General features: G+C 38.3%; 1 protein-coding gene across 1 annotated transcript in view; it reads right to left on the reverse strand.

Moving 5' to 3' along the window:
• erbb4b (erb-b2 receptor tyrosine kinase 4b) overlaps positions 1-17,985 on the reverse strand; it is a 183,119-nt gene that overhangs the window by 35,119 nt on the left and 130,015 nt on the right. Inside the window, exons 17-20 of the mRNA XM_056263228.1 lie at positions 17,076-17,208; positions 15,521-15,643; positions 13,273-13,371; positions 10,718-10,903 (exon numbers count right to left, since the gene is read on the reverse strand). Of these exons, the coding sequence (XP_056119203.1) occupies positions 10,718-10,903; positions 13,273-13,371; positions 15,521-15,643; positions 17,076-17,208 (541 nt within the window). The remainder of the gene's footprint in view (positions 1-10,717; positions 10,904-13,272; positions 13,372-15,520; positions 15,644-17,075; positions 17,209-17,985) is intronic.

The following is a 17,985-nucleotide window of genomic DNA, read 5'->3' on the forward strand; positions in this document are numbered from 1 at the left end:
CTTGACCTGATGAAATAGCACAACAATCGATCCAAGTCATTATCGTCTCCAGCTAATTGCAGAGGGCTTGATGAAACGGCAAAAGGAAAACGGTTTATATTCAGATTAGATGATTGCATTTGCTAATGACTCACATGTATCTATTGCTCTTTAAGTATGATAAAAGCAATTATATGCTTAATTTTCTCTTCCTGTCATTCCAATACAAATTCAACACCTGTATTAGCTGTGACCAATTCAATTCCAGGGCTGTGCTCGAAATCGCCTCCTATACCCTTAAATAGGGCACGTTTGTGGAGGTGTCCAAAACCATAGTGGACGTTATTGAGTGCACTCATTCAATCCCATGATGCACCACAATAATGAGTGTACAATTGATGTACACTCAACGGGTAGAGAATACCCATAATGCACTGTGAGGGTAGCGTCTCGCCAGAAGATGGAGCCCGCAGGTCCAAACCGCTAGTCCAATATGTGTACAGCGTAATATCATACAAGTATAAATTCCTTTTTAATTGATTACTAAATTGTTTAATTAAGGTTTATACATACTACTTTCCATGGCAGAGTACACTATAAATGTTTTCATTACTACTGGAGCTGCCAGTTTGCTAAGTTTCAAATGATTATTAAACAGTAAGCACAAACTATAAAAAAGTGGCAGCCCTTCCAGCGCAGTGTCCGAATTTTCTCGCTCGTTTTCATTCACTCCCTCAAGTGGACTATATTAGTAGACTAATGTACAGAACAGTGAATGAGGGTCTCTGAATTCTCAGTGATAGTTCACGCAAAAATGAAAATTCTGTCATCCTTCACTCATGTCGTTCCAAACCTGTATGACTTTCTTTTGCGAAACACATAAGATATTTTAAAGAATGTTGGTAACCAAACAGTTTTGGTGACCATTGACTCCTATTGTATTGACAAAACACGTAAAGATATTTCTCATAATATCTCTATGTCTGTCTTTTTTACTGAGCTTGTCACAATGCCTTCTGCTATTGCATTATCTGCTAATTATCAGTGCTATTTTAGTATGATTTATCTACTATTATTAACTTTTATTAATTAGATATTTTTTATTCATCTGTTTTGAATTAAGTTTTATTTTTATATTTTCAGTTTCCATTTCAATTTTATTTAACGTTTTAGTAATTTTGTATGCTTTTGTCATTTTTTTTTTAGGATTAATTTATTTTTAATTAAGTTTTAGTTCAATTTTAGGTTTTATTTATTTACAGTTAGTACTTTTAGACTTAACTTTTTTTAGACTTAACTAAACTTATTTCATTTTAGTTGCCAAGCACCAAATATATATCTAATTTATATTAATCTAATATTTATATTTTATTTAAATTAACAAAAATGTATTAAATAGTTTAGCTAATAAAACAAAAGACTCTTGTTTCTACCCTTAAGCATAATATTTCTACCCAACCTTTCGGAATGCACGGAGTGTGCCTATAAACGCCACCTATGTAGGCGGCTTACTTGGGTTTAGAACACAACAAAAACAACACTCAAACTTCTTTTCTTAGCATATCTTTCATAAAACTCTTTAGAAAGTTACAGCTGTTTTTTTTGTTGTTGCACGTCACATGACATGCTCATAGAAATTGGGGACAAATGACAGGTCCCCATACCCCCCTCGTTCCCACCACAAACAACCGACAGATTCACAGAGGTCAAAGCAATTAAAGCTGCTCTGTTAGACAGGCAGTTTTGATATCCAGATAATTGAAATTGAAGCCCCTGCTAAACTGTTGGTGTCCCTTTTAACTTCATCTAACACTGGCGAGTCGCTCTAGTGTCTGCAGGTTTACTGAGCTGAGAAAGCCTCTGTGTTCTCTGACACCTGTGCTGTCTTACTCTCTCTCTTACCTGTTTAAAATTTCAGCAGCCCAGCATAAAAAAGCAAGCTTGAGAAAGAGTGAAGAAGAGGTATGTGAGATGAATGATTGTGTGTGGGAGAAATACAAAATATATTTCATATGAATATTGGAAAAGATCTGTACGGATGGCCTTTAAAGTAAATTGCTTTGCATCCGTTTGTTTGTCTTGGGTTTGCAGGACTCAGAGGATGTTTTTAAAGGTTCAATTCAAATCTGAGAGATCTAGGTTCAGGTATGAGCTAACCGGGATGACAGTTCCAGCTTTATTTAGCTAATTAGGTTACATTGTTCAGGAAAGGTGTTCTTTCAAGACATCTTCACATATCTTTATCTACGGTCAATCCGTAGATTATAATTAGCAAGTTAGAAGCCAGACAATTGTCATCTCAACTAAAACCATTGAATATCAAGCGTCAATTTAATTACATCTATTGAAAATTCTATTGGCTTAGCTTCAAACACGAAGAATGGGAGGATTCCAAGATTTCCTCAGATGAAATGAACCATGAAAGGATAAAAGGGATAATTGTTGCCTGTGATTGTATCAGTATCATCATTGTTCTTAATAAGAACTCTGTAACTTGAAATGAAATTTAAACCACCGTCTACCCAGAGTGTATTTACACTTTCCATTATAAAGTTCTCTTCCAACTGGCAGAACCATGTCAAGTGTGTTTTGGAGGAAAATTGACATAATTAAGCATTATATAATTAATTTTATTTCTCGCTCTCTCTATATAATATGGAAGCTTGTTTCCGCCACAGAATAAAACATTTTAAAAGATAATGGTGACTTTTTATCTCACAATTGCGAGTTTACATCTTGCAATTCTGACTTTATTTCTCAGAATTGTGAGATATAAAGTCAGAATTGCGTGATATAAAGTCGCAATTGCGTGTTATAAAGTCAGAATTGTGAGATATGAAGTCAGAATTGCGAGATATAAACTCACAATTGTTATAAAATCAGAATTGCGAGAAATAAACTCGCAATAGTGAGATATAAACTCACAATTGTGAGAAATAAACTTGTAATTCTGACTTTTTTCTCGCAATTGCGAATTTATCTCTCACAATTCTGACTTTATATCATGCAATTCTGACTTTATATATATGTTATAAAGTCAGAATTGCGAGATATAAACATGCAATTCGGAGAAAAAAAAGTCAGAATTGCGAGTTTATTTCTCACAATTGCAACTTTATATCACGCAATTCTGACTTTTTATTTAATATATACACCTCTCTCCCCTAAAATATATTTACATACTATTTTGTTTTATCATATGTTTGTTAGCAACGGTCTGCAAATCAACCAAAATGGGTCAAACTTTTAGAAATGGATGGACTAATTCAAACTTCGAATTACTTGAAACTACTGTGATGTGTATTTTTCCCTTTGGGGCTCGCCATAGGACGTATACTGGAAACTGATGGACAGTCGCCGGCAGGACCGTTAACTCAGTAGTCCCTGAAAGACGCAGGCACAAACATCAGCTCTCTCTGATTCCAGAATGACTATGTAAATGAAGCTTAACATCTGAAAAATGGGCTGTAAAAGAAGTTCATGGGATGCAGTCCTAATGAGTGTGCATGCATGTGTGAATTCAGTTTCATGCTGTGTGTTCTGTTGTTTGCCTGTGCTGTCACTTCCTGTGTGTCACAGTCTGTTTCCTTAACAATTACACCTCTAAGCTGTTTTCTTAAATGCCACTCGGAAAATATAGACTCTAGTGGTAAACATTCAAAACACAATGACCAAATGTGTAATTACTGCATAAATGTTATGGTACAGTGCCTCACAATTAGTATGAGGGAAACTTCAGTCTTGCATGGTTGCAGATGGTTGTCAGCTCCACACTGTTAATTTGAGAGATGGTGCTGCTTTGTACTGCTCTATCCTTACTTGAAGATCTCACCTGTTCACAAAGACTGCCACTATACAAAAATACTCACACGCTAAGAGGATGAAGGTTGCGGCAAATGGCCAGTAGAAGTCACAATAAATCACTGTTTTTGTCTCTCACCCAAACACACACACACGCACGCGCGCACACACACACACACACACACACGCGCACACACAACAAACAAGTGCCTGACCTTTTCTTTAATAAAAAGTACTACTGGGGGTCTCTGGTGATCTCACAGGGCATCAAAATTTAACCTTCACACGTCAGGCTTATGTTGGTTGGCTCTTGAGTGAGTCAGTTTTTAAAGCATCTACACTTGATCACATCTATTCCGTTCCACACACACATGTCGAATTCATTAACAGAGCACACTTGAAATGTGAATGAAATAAGGAAGTGCAAATGCTGGTTTAGTGCACCTCTGCATCTCATCTCATTGCATTATTCATTTATTAATCTACTTATTAAAATTCCTATCATGCCTGATTATTTCATCAATAATCTATTGCATGAAGTGTACTTTTTTCCCCAGACTGCCATTAACCCATTGGGCACAGTGAGACAAACCACAAAAATAGGCCTGTAGTCTTCTAGGACACTTTGCCATGTTCTATCTCTTTGAATGGTACTTGTTAAAAAAACGCTTTTTTTCTTCATGTCCTCTTTCATTCTTTTTTTTTTGGTACATTACAGTACCCTCTCCGGAAGAACAATCGCTTTGTCCGGTTACAGTAGTCATAACTCTGCAGGGCTCAACAATAAGGATGACCTGCTGACCCGAGGTCAGTGTGAGAGAGATTCAGTCTAGCTGACAGAACAGACACATGGCCTTTAGGGTCAGGGCTGTGTTCTTACTGAAACATTTACAATCATTGATTTTGTACATCCATGTTTTAATGCCTTACAAACTTAAATGTTTGGTCTTGCAACCATCAATAACACTATGTTTTTTTTGTATTTTTTTGCAAAGAAAAAAAATCCACCAAAATACTTAAAAATCTTTTATTTAATTTCTGTAAAGGAAAAAATATATTTTAATTAACACATTTTTTTTTTTTGGTAAAGATATATGTATATAAATAAATAAATATAAAATGCATTGCTAAAAATAAAAATTGACCATTCTTTTGTGGTGGGGCCAGTGAAAATGTTTGCAGGGCAAGTACAAATGTGAACTACTTGCCTGACACTGAAGTTTGTACAATCTGTTCAATGACTGTCAGAATGGCTTGCATTATACGTATAAAGAAGATGGCACTAAGTGTCTTGTGAACTGCAAGAAGAAGTACTTGAAAAATTGTCACAAGGACAATGGGCAATTCATCATTGTCTCCAAAAACAACTGAGTCCGTTCTTGTTATCATATACACTCACCGGCCACTTTATTAGGTACACCTGTCCAACTGCTCGTTAACACTTAATTTCTAAGCAGCCAATCACATGGCGGCAACTCAGTGCATTTAGGCATGTAGACATGGTCAAGACAATCTCCTGCAGTTCAAACCGAGCATCAGTATGGGGAAAAGATAAAGATATATGTATATAAATAAATAAATATAAAATGCATTGCTAAAAATAAAAATTGACCATTCTTTTGTGGTGGGGCCAGTGAAAATGTTTGCAGGGCAAGTACAAATGTGAACTACTTGCCTGACACTGAAGTTTGTACAATCTGTTCAATGACTGTCAGAATGGCTTGCATTATACGTATAAAGAAGATGGCACTAAGTGTCTTGTGAACTGCAAGAAGAAGTACTTGAAAAATTGTCACAAGGACAATGGGCAATTCATCATTGTCTCCAAAAACAACTGAGTCCGTTCTTGTTATCATATACACTCACCGGCCACTTTATTAGGTACACCTGTCCAACTGCTCGTTAACACTTAATTTCTAAGCAGCCAATCACATGGCGGCAACTCAGTGCATTTAGGCATGTAGACATGGTCAAGACAATCTCCTGCAGTTCAAACCGAGCATCAGTATGGGGAAGAAAGTTGATTTGAGTGACTTTGAACGTGGCATGATTGTTGGTGCCAGAAGGGCTGGTCTGAGTATTTCAGAAACTGCTAATCTACTGGGATTTTCACGCACAACCATCTCTAGGGTTTACAGAGAATGGTCCGAAAAAGAAAAAACATCCAGTGAGCGGCAGTTCTGTGGGCGGAAATGCCTTGTTGATGCCAGAGGTCAGAGGAGAATGGCCAGACTGGTTCGAGCTGATAGAAGGGCAACAGTGACTGAAATAACCACTCGTTACAACCGAGGTATGCAGCAAAGCATTTGTGAAGCCACAACACGCACAACCTTGAGGCGGATGGGCTACAACAGCAGAAGACTCCACCGGGTACCACTCATCTCCACTACAAATAGGAAAAAGAGGCTACAATTTGCAAGAGCTCACCAAAATTGAACAGTTGAAGACTGGAAAAATGTTGCCTGGTCTGATGAGTCTCGATTTCTGTTGAGACATTCAGATGTTAGAGTCAGAATTTGGCGTAAACAGAATGAGAACATGGAACCATCATGCCTTGTTCCCACTGTGCAGGCTGGTGGTGGTGGTGTAATGGTGTGGGGGATGTTTTCCTGGCACACTTTAGGCCCCTTAGTGCCAATTGGGCATCGTTTAAATGCCACGGCCTACCTGAGCATTGTTTCTGACCATGTCCATCCCTTTATGGCCACCATGTACCCATCCTCTGATGGCTACTTCCACCATGTCACAAAGCTCTAATCATTTCAAATTGGTTTCTTGAACATGACAATGAGTTCACTGTACTAAAATGGCCTCCACAGTCACCAGATTTCAACCCAATAGAGCATCTTTGGGATGTGGTGGAACGGGAGATTCGCATCATGGATGTGCAGCCGACAAATCTGCGGCAACTGTGTGATGCCATCATGTCAATATGGACCAAACTCCCTGAGGAATGCTTCCAGCACCTTGTTGAATCTATGCCACGAAGAATTGAGGCAGTTCTGAAGGCAAAAGGGGGTCCAACCCGTTACTAGCATGGGGTACCTAATAAAGTGGCCGGTGAGTGTATATATATTCATTGCAGATTCATTGCACACCAACTGAAATATTTCAGGTCTTTTATTGTTTTAATACTGATGATTTTGGCATACAGCTCATGAAAACCCAAAATTCCTGTCTCAAAAAATTAGCATATCATGAAAAGGGTCTCTAAACAAGCTATTAACCTAATCATCTGAATCAACTAATTAACTCTAAACACCTGCAAAAAAAAAATTCCTGAGCCCAGCCTGTTTCATTACTCAAAACCGCAATCATGGGTAAGACTGCCGACCCGACTGCTGTCCAGAAGGCCATCATTGACACCCTCAAGCAAGAGGGTAAGACAGAAAGAAATTTCTGAACAAATAGGCTGTTCCCAGAGTGCTGTATCAAGGCACCTCAGTGGGAAGTCTGTGGGAAGGAAAAATTGTGGCAAAAAACGCTGCACAACGAGAAGAGGTGACCGGACCCTGAGGAAGATTGTGGAGAAGGACCGATTCCAGACCTTGGGGGACCTGCAGAAGCAGTGGACTGAGTCTGGAGTAGAAACATCCAGAGCCACCGTGCACAGGCGTGTGCAGGAAATGGGCTACAGGTGCCGCATTCCCCAGGTCAAGCCACTTTTGAACCAGAAACAGCAGCAGAAGCGCCTGACCTGGGCTACAGAGAAGCAGCACTGGACTGTTGCTCAGTTTTGCATGTCATTCGGAAATCAAGGTGCCAGAGTCTGGAGGAAGACTGGGGAGAAGGAAATGCCAAAATGCCTGAAGTCCAGTGTCATTATGTCAGTCAGTGATGGTCTGGGGTGCCATGTCAGCTGCTGGTGTTGGTCCACTGTGTTTTATCAAGGGCAGGGTCAATGCAGCTAGCTATCAGGAGATTTTGGAGCACTTCATGCTTCCATCTGCTGAAAAGCTTTATGGAGATGAAGATTTCATTTTTCAGCACGACCTGGCACCTGCTCACAGTGCCAAAACCACTGGTAAATGGTTTACTGACCATGGTATTACTGTGCTCAATTGGCCTGCCAACTCTCCTGACCTGAACCCCATAGAGAATCTGTGGGATATTGTGAAGAGAAAGTTAAGAGACGCAAGACCCAACACTCTGGATGAGCTTAAGGCCGCTATCGAAGCATCCTGGGCCTCCATAACACCTCAGCAGTGCCACAGGCTGATTGCCTCCATGCCACGCCGCATTGAAGCAGTCATTTCTGCAAAAGGATTCCCGACCAAGTATTGACTATTGAGTGCATAACTGAACATAATTATTTGAAGGTTGACTTTTTTTTTGTATTTAAAAACACTTCTTTTATTGGTCGGATGAAATATGCTAATTTTTTGAGACAGGAATTTTGGGTTTTCATGAGCTGTATGCCAAAATCATCAGTATTAAAACAATAAAAGACCTGAAATATTTCAGTTGGTGTGCAATGAATCTAAAATATATGAAAGTTTAATTTTTATCATTACATTATGGAAAATAATGAACTTTATCACAATATGCTAATTTTTTGAGAAGGACCTGCATACATACACACACACTGTATAGAACAATATATAACTACACAACTATCTCTCAAACCTGATTGTCCTTTCTCTGTTTATTTGACGTTTTTTCTTTTCCTCTGGCCTCATTAGAAGAAACACCTCATAGCCAGGTGGCCTAATACACACACACACACTGTTTGAGTATGAGTGTAAATGTCAAAGAAGCTGCATGAAGAGGGCATTGCAAAAACAACACACTCTATGTCTGTAATAAGGTACTTGTAAATAATGCATATACCACGGTTTTGCTTCATCAATAATGCATGGACCACAACAAAACATAAGTAAAAAATTATTTTTTTCTTCTCAAAATGAGTTGGTGTATAGTAACTGGTCATCTTTGTGCAATGGATTCAAATAAAAGGTATGCAAAACAAACAGTTTCAGAAACACCAAAGCCCTGTTTCACTGATAAAGATGAACCACATCCACAATCACCGCAGTTGTTTGCAATAGGGCTTAATATACTGTATATGTCCAAGGAATTGGCTAACTGAAATATCTCTCTATATCTTTGTATAATGCATCGGTGAAAGGTTGGTTTATGGTATTATTTTGAAGCCAGTAATTTAACAATGAGTATATGAGGTGACATTTCTAAAGCCTTGGCTCGTTTTGCCCGTTTTATATTGAAAAGAACAGGTCAGACACTGTCTGCTTTTACTCCCACATTGCAGCCTGCTCTTAGAAAGACTATCATAAGGTGAGCCTAATACATAAATAATAACCTCTGGTTGTATCACTTCAGGTTAACATTTCTCAAAAGTATTGTGCCTAAAATCTTTATTCTGCATGGCTGATTTGGAAAGCCACTGAAGTGGTCATGTGAGTACAGCAACCAAACACCTGAATACCAACTAGCCCTCTTAAACTATGATTTAAATGCATGAGATTCATTTAAACAGTTGAATCTGGCTTCATCTGTACAATACAAAGCTAAACTCACACCAGCAGTGGCTAACATGGACATTCATTTCTATTGGTTATAAAGTGTATTTGTATGCATTAGAGAATGTATCTATTATAAAAATATTTTATTACAATATTTATAATTATTTGTTTTTCAGTAACCCATTCTGCATGTGACATAGTTACCCAAGTAGGTGGTGACAAAGGGCTGACTGTTTGAGAGAGTCATGAATCACTCACAAACATTTCTTAAAAAAAAAAAAAAAACAGATTAATTCAGGAACCAAACAAGTTTATGAGTGAGTCATTGAATCATTCATTCAACTGAAACACTTGCTGAATTTAAAACCGCATTTTTAGCATACTACTAAGTGTGATTTATTTGCACCAAGGCTTTGTTTGCAACCATTTCCGTTGACAGAGCAAAAGGAAACAAAGTAGCTGGCAATACTGAAACTAAAATATATGGAAACTCTAAGGGATACATTTTGCGAGCGACCGCAAAGTTTCTCAGGGAAATGCAAAACATTTGCGAGAGAACGCAAAAGCATTGCTAAATAATTTTTAAAAGGTACTGTATGTACCCTTTCCCTCCCTCTCTATTTTTTTAATAATCAAATACAATTCAGGCAGCAAACACCATTTCATGTTAACTTTAAAATAGTTTTAGCTGAAGTGTATCAGTTCATACTGCAGTCACTGCTAAAATTGTCATGTCAACTACCATCTGTGATGTAACTCCTGTGTAACCCGGTGCACTCATATTCAAGATACCTTTCTTCTTTTCCTTTTAAGAATATTTTGTAAACAAACAATAATTCCTGAAATAGCTCTGTTACTGTTCTGCTTAAATCATTGTTTTAACCCCCCTCCCACACACACACAGAATTGATATACAGTTCTGCATCTCAGAGGTGTCAGAGGTTTTGTTTCGAGTGACAAAAAGCAAAGCTCACAGATACAACTGTGAGCTCAGATCAGACAGAGCGTGCTGTACGCTGCTTATCTATCCCAGCAGCCTTTGAGGTGTTGCTGCTCTGATGCACTCCCAGTCTGGGAGACACAGAGAGGAGGAAGTATGACCACCATTGGTGTGGGAGGAAGATAAACAGAGTGGTACAGACAGCAGACGGGGTTGGGGGTCCAATGTCAAAGAAATATGGCAAAATGATGCTCGCTGCATGACTGGGAGGAAGAGAGATTGAGCGAAGATCTGAACAGTGTTTTAATGTAATGTAAATTCAGAGAGCAGACCAAAAAAAGAAAAAGCAAGTAAAAACACTTTTACTTTAAACATACAGTAAGTTATTTCTTACCACTTTAAGAATTTAATATGTACAAATAGAAATATAAGATAAATAAGAGTGGTCTCAACTAATGTTGCATTTAACTAGATCTCTAAATCTCTGGTTCAATCAGGATTTGGGGTGTCTTACCTTGGCGATCTGAACACACCAGTTGAGCAGTAACTGGGAGCCGATGTTGTCTTTGTGCTCGTGCACGTAGTCCAGCAGACAGCCGTGGGGCATGAGCTGAGTGACCAGCTGGATGGTTGGGCTCAGACACACACCCAGTAACCGCACCAAGTGAGGATGCTCCATGCTGGCCATGATCAGAGCCTCCTGGAGGGAAAAAACAGTGACTCAGAGCACAGGAATCCATAACCGATCAATCACAATGAGTGGATTAAATCTCAGATTTTACAGCATGTAAGGTAAATGTCTTAAACTGTTCTTTTATTAAGTAAACACAGCTGGTTCTTTTAGATTTTAGTATATATATATATATACACACACACACTGTTGAAAAGTTTGGGATCGATAGATTTTTTTATGTTTTTAAAATAAGTCTCTTCTGCTCACCGAGGCTGCATTTATTTAATCCAAAATATAGTAAAAAAAAAAAAAACTATGCTATTGTGAAATATTATGAGAGTTTAAAATAACTGTTTTCTATTTGAATATATTTTGAAATGTTATTTATTCCTGATTTGGGAAATCATTACTCCAGTCTTCAGTGTCACATGATCCTTCAGAAATCTTTCTAACATGCTGATTTGCTGCTCAAGAAACATTTATTCTTATTATCAATGTTGAAAACAGTTGTGTACACATTTTTTCCCCGGATTCTTTGATGAATAGAAAGTTCAAAAGAACAGCATTTATCTGAAATAGAAATCTTTTGTAACATTATAAATGTCTTTACTGTCACTTTTGATCCATTTTTTACCTTGCTGAATAAAAGTATTAAAAAATCTTACTGACCCCAAACTTTTGAACAGTATTGTATGTTACAAAAGCTTCTTCTGAACATTCTATTCATCAAAGATTCCTGAAAAAAATGTTTACACACCAGTTTCCATTCAATTTCAATTCAATTAAGCTGCGCAACCTTATTTTGTGTTATGGAAGCAGCATTTATTTAAATGGAAATCTTTTGTAACATTATAAATGTATTTACTGTCACTTTTGATCAATTTAATGTGTCCTTGCTAAATCTTACGGACCCCACACACTTTGAAACGGTAGTGTGCTTTATTGTTGCACAGCTCATACCAACAATACATTATCTGTTAAAAGATGGCATATTCTGAAGCAAGATAAACAGTGCATGCCTTATTGGGCTACAAATATGTGAGACTGAATGGCAGTGTCTTATATTTGACAAATGAGAGCATGTTTCAATTACAAAAAACAGAAGTGCATACATGTTACAAACAGCTTTAGCAAAGACAATTTATTCAAGAATTGTTCTGAAGCACTTCTCATGCATGTTGAAACACACACCCATGACGTCCCACTGAGATGCATAAGTGGAACAGCCCCATAGTCATAGTCTGCTGCAATGAGTGTAGTCTGCAAAATGAGTGTTGGATTTATTCGCTTTGTTTCACGACAATTGCGTAAGCTGGAGGATTTACTAGACAGACTTATTACCCATAAATCACTAACACTGCACACTTGCATGCTGAAGATGAGCATCTACAAAATTTAACAAAATCTTTATGCTTGTCTATTTCAGTTACTGTGCTTCAGTACAGTGTGATTAAGTAAATCTAGTCAAAAATAAGAAATGCGTGAAGCATCTTATTAAACGAGAACACATTTATGATCCAAATTCCAGTTTATATCCAACATATTTAACCTGTGGTCCAAACAAAAGAAGGCACGTAGTATGAAAGTATCAGGGACTAAGAAAATGCAGAACATAAAAAATACATATAATTTCCACAAACAGCTGAGGGGATAATTTTAGAAATAATATCTAAACCTCGGGCCATAAGGTTATATTACTGCAATAAAAGATACCTCAGCCATTAATATGATTTCAGGCCTTGGAGGGATCCTCTTACGTTTGTTCGAACATTTTGAAAAAATAAAATAGCGTGTAACACACATCCAACAAACACACACACACAAACCCATTATCTGAGCACTACATAAAATGACACACTTGACAGTTATATAATGAGCATTCACACTCCTGCTATTCTCCAGCTGCTGAGATGATTGCGTGCCCGTCCAATCAACAGCGGAGGCCAGCGTATACACGTCTGAGCCGCCTTCACGTGCGTCTGTTGTTTAAGCGCAGTATGAGTGGATCTGTTCATCTACAAACCCTTAAGAATATTCTGAAAGTGAAATGCCCATTAACACTGATGAATTGTGGGAAATACCTTACGTGGGGGAGTCATGGAGAGGACGCTTTAATGCATGCACATATGCTCAAATATCTTACTGAAGACAAACACATGCATTACTAACATGAAAAAGGACTGGCTTCTACACGCAAATGAGCAGAAATAACCTGTTTTGGATTGCACTCAGCGTGTGTGTTGCCTTTGGTAAGTGTTTCATAGTCCTTGCATCATCTAAGAAGATGTTTCAAGGTTTACATGCATTTTTCCTTTTGAACTGCTAAAGAGCTGAATATTCGCTTAGTGGAATTACACAAACTACAGCCGCAAGCCTTGCAACAGAGTGACACTCACATCCATGAACTCTACATTGGCTTTGGGGCCCGTCGCCTCATTCAAGATCTTTATGGCCACGGGAATCTTCACAGTCTCACCCTCAGGAACCCAGATACCCTGAAATCACAAAAAAAAAAATATTTCTTAGAGGGAATTGTGTGGAAATGCACTGTTTTTTTTTTTTTACTGTAGAAAATGTGAATGTTCATGCAAAACTAGCATGCATTGATGCTAGATTGTTGATAAAGTCTTCTGAGCTGTTCTTAACACACTGCTAAGGTGTTCTAGGTGGTTATAAGGGTGTTTTAGTTGGTTGTTAGGTGATTAAAAAGAGTCTACACTCAAATACCTCCTTCAAAGTAAGTATGATATTTTCATGAGTTTTGATCACTTTTGATTTGAAGTGCACTACAGATCAAATGTTTGGGGTTGGTTAAATATTTAAATGCTTTTGAAAGAGGTCTCTTATGCTCACCAAGGCTCATTTATTTGACCAATATAGTTAATACTAATCTTCAGAAAACAGTTGTGCTGCTTAATATTTGGATATGTGGAATATCTATTATAAATTCTATTATAAATAGAAAGTTCAAAAGAAAAGCATATACTTGATTTTTTTCTATCGATGTAAATGTTGATACATCTTTGCTGAATACAATTATTTTAAAAACATACTGTCTCTAAACTTTTGAACACTAGTGTATCTTTCATGTTCATAGCACCGTATGGGGAAAGTTATGCACAAAAAAATAAATAAAATAAAAACAAATCAATATTTAGGGCCCTATTTTAACGATCTGAAACGCAAGTAACAAATGCGAAACACAAGTAACTTTGTCGGCGGATCTCGGGCACTGTTGCTATTATACCGGCGGGATTAATTACTCTTGCGCCCGACGCAAATCTAAAATGGGTTGGTCTGAAGTAGCTGCATTACTCATAGGTGTGGTTTGGGAGTAACGTGCAATAAACCAATCAGAGCGTCTTCTCACATTCCCTTTAAAAGCAGGCGCGCTTGTTCCATGGCGGATTGCTATTATTATGGCGGATTTGCCAGGCGCACGCCTGGAGCGGTTCACAGCCGAGGAGACAGACGTTCTCATCAGGGCTGTAAAAGACAGAGAAGTGACATTGTATGGGGATGGGAGAAACCCACCCAAATTAGCTTCGGTTAAACAGGCTTATAATAATTTGGGAAAATGTGTAAGCTAGTTTTATGCCTATTTTTTTCACATCTTCATGGATACCACAATGATTTGCCTCATGTGTTAATATTTTTCCTTGTAATAATGTATGATTTGCAAAAATGAGAACTGCTGCGTCTGTGAAGATGAGAGAAGCAAAGTGTATACGTGTTGTGCACACGCTACATTATGGCCAAGCATGCGCCCTTAAAATAGCATCTGAATAATGCGCCACTGACTTTAGACTATAGGTTTTTCCTGGTCAGTGGCGGAATTGTTTTCTGGAACTGCAAAATAGCACCAGGGAACGTTTGCACCGGAACACGCCTCCTCTGTTCATTCCCTAATTTAACCGACGTGCGTCTGTGGAGGGAAAAGTCTGCTGTGCGTCGGGTGCAAAATAGGAATGATACATGCGTCGGTGTACAAAGTCAATTGCGCTGTGTGCAAGATAGGGCCCTTAGTGTCAAAGGGATAGTTCACCCCCAAATTTTAATTCTGTCATTAATTACTCACCCTCATGTCATTCCAAACCCGTAAGACTTTCGTTTATCTTCAGAACACAAATTAAGATATTTTGATGAAATCTGAGAGCTTTCTGTCCCTCCATTGACAGCTATGCAACTACCACTTTGACGCTTAAAAAAGTTATAAAAGCCTAATAAAATAATAGAATAAAAGCCTAAATTCAATCTGTTCATCATATAAACTAGCCATCGTGTCTCTTTGGACTAAACCGCTCAATTCATATGGATTAGTTTTACGATCTCTTTATGCACTTTTTGAAGTGCAAAAGTGTCAGTTGCGTAGCTGCCAATGGAGGGACAGAAAGCTCTCGGATTTCATTAAAAGATCTTCATTTGTGTTCCGAAGATGAACGAAGGTCTTACGGGTTTGGAACGAGATGAGGTTGAGTAATTAATGACAGAATTTTTATTTTTGGGTGAACTATCCCTTTAAGAGTTTTGATAACCCCCTAGCAAATGTATGTGCAATAGTTACAATAATGCTTTCCTTATCAAAATATACAGGCTGCACATATCTTTCTTCAGTTCCCTCTGTCTCCTCTTTGATGTCATTACCTTGTAGACGGTGCCAAAGGCCCCGGCTCCCAGAATCTTCACCCGTTTCAGCTCAGTCTCTTTCAGAATGCGCAGTTGGGCCTGGTTTGGGGCCGCACCGCTGGGCGTCAGAGGCTCCACCAACTGAGACACACAAAGCAACGGACGGAAGATGCTGTCAGTGACGCTAAAATCAATCTGGACAATCAATGAACATTTGGCCATAACTCAAATAAATTGAATAGCCCAGACAATAGTGTATGAATTCCTTGTAATTTATTTAGTCTTTCTGAGCCATTATGTGGCGCATATAAGAGTTTGGGAGTTCAATCAATGCATAAAAACCCCTGGTGATAAAGGAACTATTGAAATGCGATGAGAAAGAGAGGGACAGAGATAAGAAGAAAAAGCAAAGAGAGAAGATACAGGAAAGAAAGACAGAAATAGAGAAGGTTAACCTGATAAAAATATGAAGGGAGAAAGTGTGTAGGAGAGATTGGGAAGCGTAAGAGAAAATGAGAGTTAGAGAGAGAGAGCGTAAATCAGCCATTCTATCGACCCTTTGCGTCGTCCCCCGGCTCATCACAGCGCCTGATTAAAAAACAATAGCACTTCTTCATTTAAATGGAATTGTAAATCAGGAGCCAGAACACAGAAGGCGGAGGAGAGCCAGGGGAGAGGACGAGCTGTGATCCAGGGAGCTGTCCGCTGCAGGCGGTGCTGAAACACAGATCAGCTGTCCGTGGTGCTGAAAAACCTAAGTGGCATTGTGCTGCTCCAACTTAATATGAATTTATAGTGATAGGAGCACTCTATTCCAGTGAAAATTGAGATATGGGAACGTTCAAGACCATTTGTGTTATTGGCATACATGATGTCCATTTTCACAAATACGTGCTTTCTTATGTGGCATGCGTGGGCCAGCTCCAGATTATTCTATGGAGTATCTGAGGAGCATTGTACTCTCCGTTCAAAGCCTGAGGCCATAAGGATATATGTAAGCATGAAGACGAGAGGTTGGAACCTTCGGGCACAGAAACTTGCGCAACCTGCACTATTTATGAACCCTCCACCCACACTGTGATATGAAAAATAAACAACAATATTAAGAGGAAGGATAGAAGGAGATTGAGTAAATGAAAAGGAAGGACAGAAACAGTAACCATTAAGAGGAAAAATAAGCCATAAGTGAGGCCAACATCCCACCAGCAAGGACACGACTTCTCATTAATGTTCATTTAATTAACACATACAATCTCTTTAAAAAGAGGTGCAAAGATAGGCTATTATCCTCAGCATTGGAATAATTCAGTTTGACTGTTCATGAGGTTTACATAGTAATCAAAACAGATTGAGTTAGGTACTTTTAACTGTCTTTAGAATTTGTATAAAGTTGAACTACGTTTTGTCATTTTGTAATTAATTACATCATAAAAAACAATATTAAGGTTTTGACAATTAAATACAAACAGCTGAATATCAATCAACAGATTATGATTGTTACTGTTAAGGTCCTTCTGGTTTTCAGGCTGTGTATGAAAAGAAAGAAAGAGAGAAAAGATGGACTTTGTCTAACCTCAGTCTCCAAGAAGCGTCTCAAGGCTCTTTTCTTCTTGATGCTCTTCCTTCTGACTGATATGGCAACACTCAGGCCCACGATGATCACCACAAACAATCCCCCAATAACCCCAGCCGCAATGAGGGGAGTCCTGAGGGAAACACGGGAGAGAAAATAAACATTAGCCATAAGCAATAACAATAAACTACTAGGTAATTGGTCCCATATCACATAAACCAGAGCTTATCAACTGGTTCTGCTTCATGACTAAGAAGTCGGATTCAACATCGGATATCATTAAAATGAAACATTGAAATGTCAGAATAAATAAAAACATCCATTTATTTATTTATTAAATACAACATTTTTGGACAAACTCAACAGACTTATATTTATAGTTGAAAACCACTGACACATACTACAGAAGAACAAAAGAGCTGTACAGATCAGTAGAGAAACCCATCAGAGGAGCGGGCTGAGAATTGCCAACATCCCATAAATGAGAAGGAACATGAACAAAGCCTCACTGAAAGAAATGAGATATTTGGTTGGATGTGTCTGCAAAAAACCTTTCCAACTGCAGTCATCTTGCATCAGTCTTCTCTGGGCTATACTTTGAGGTTTCAGTTTGAATCTCCGTCTGAAAATGTTCCCTTAGCATTAATTAAAGGCCTAATGCAGTTAGCATGGCAGACGGCAGCACTAAATCAGGACTGACTGCATACAATACACGGCACATGCTGTCCCATTACAGGTCTTTCATTAAGATCTAACTCTTCAGACTGCCAATCTTACCATGTAATTGTCTCTGCACTTTTTTTCCACCAGTATTTCTAACAGCACATGGATATAAAGTAGACTCGCCATTAGGGGGGTATTATCACGGACCAAAGTATAAAGTCTTCTTTTTAGTTTTTCTGGGGGAAAA

The sequence above is a fragment of the Rhinichthys klamathensis genome, unplaced genomic scaffold (genome assembly GCF_029890125.1).
Source record: "Rhinichthys klamathensis goyatoka isolate OS25496 unplaced genomic scaffold, OSU_Roscu_1.1 h1tg000201l_1, whole genome shotgun sequence".
Classification (NCBI taxonomy): Eukaryota; Metazoa; Chordata; class Actinopteri; order Cypriniformes; family Leuciscidae; genus Rhinichthys; species Rhinichthys klamathensis.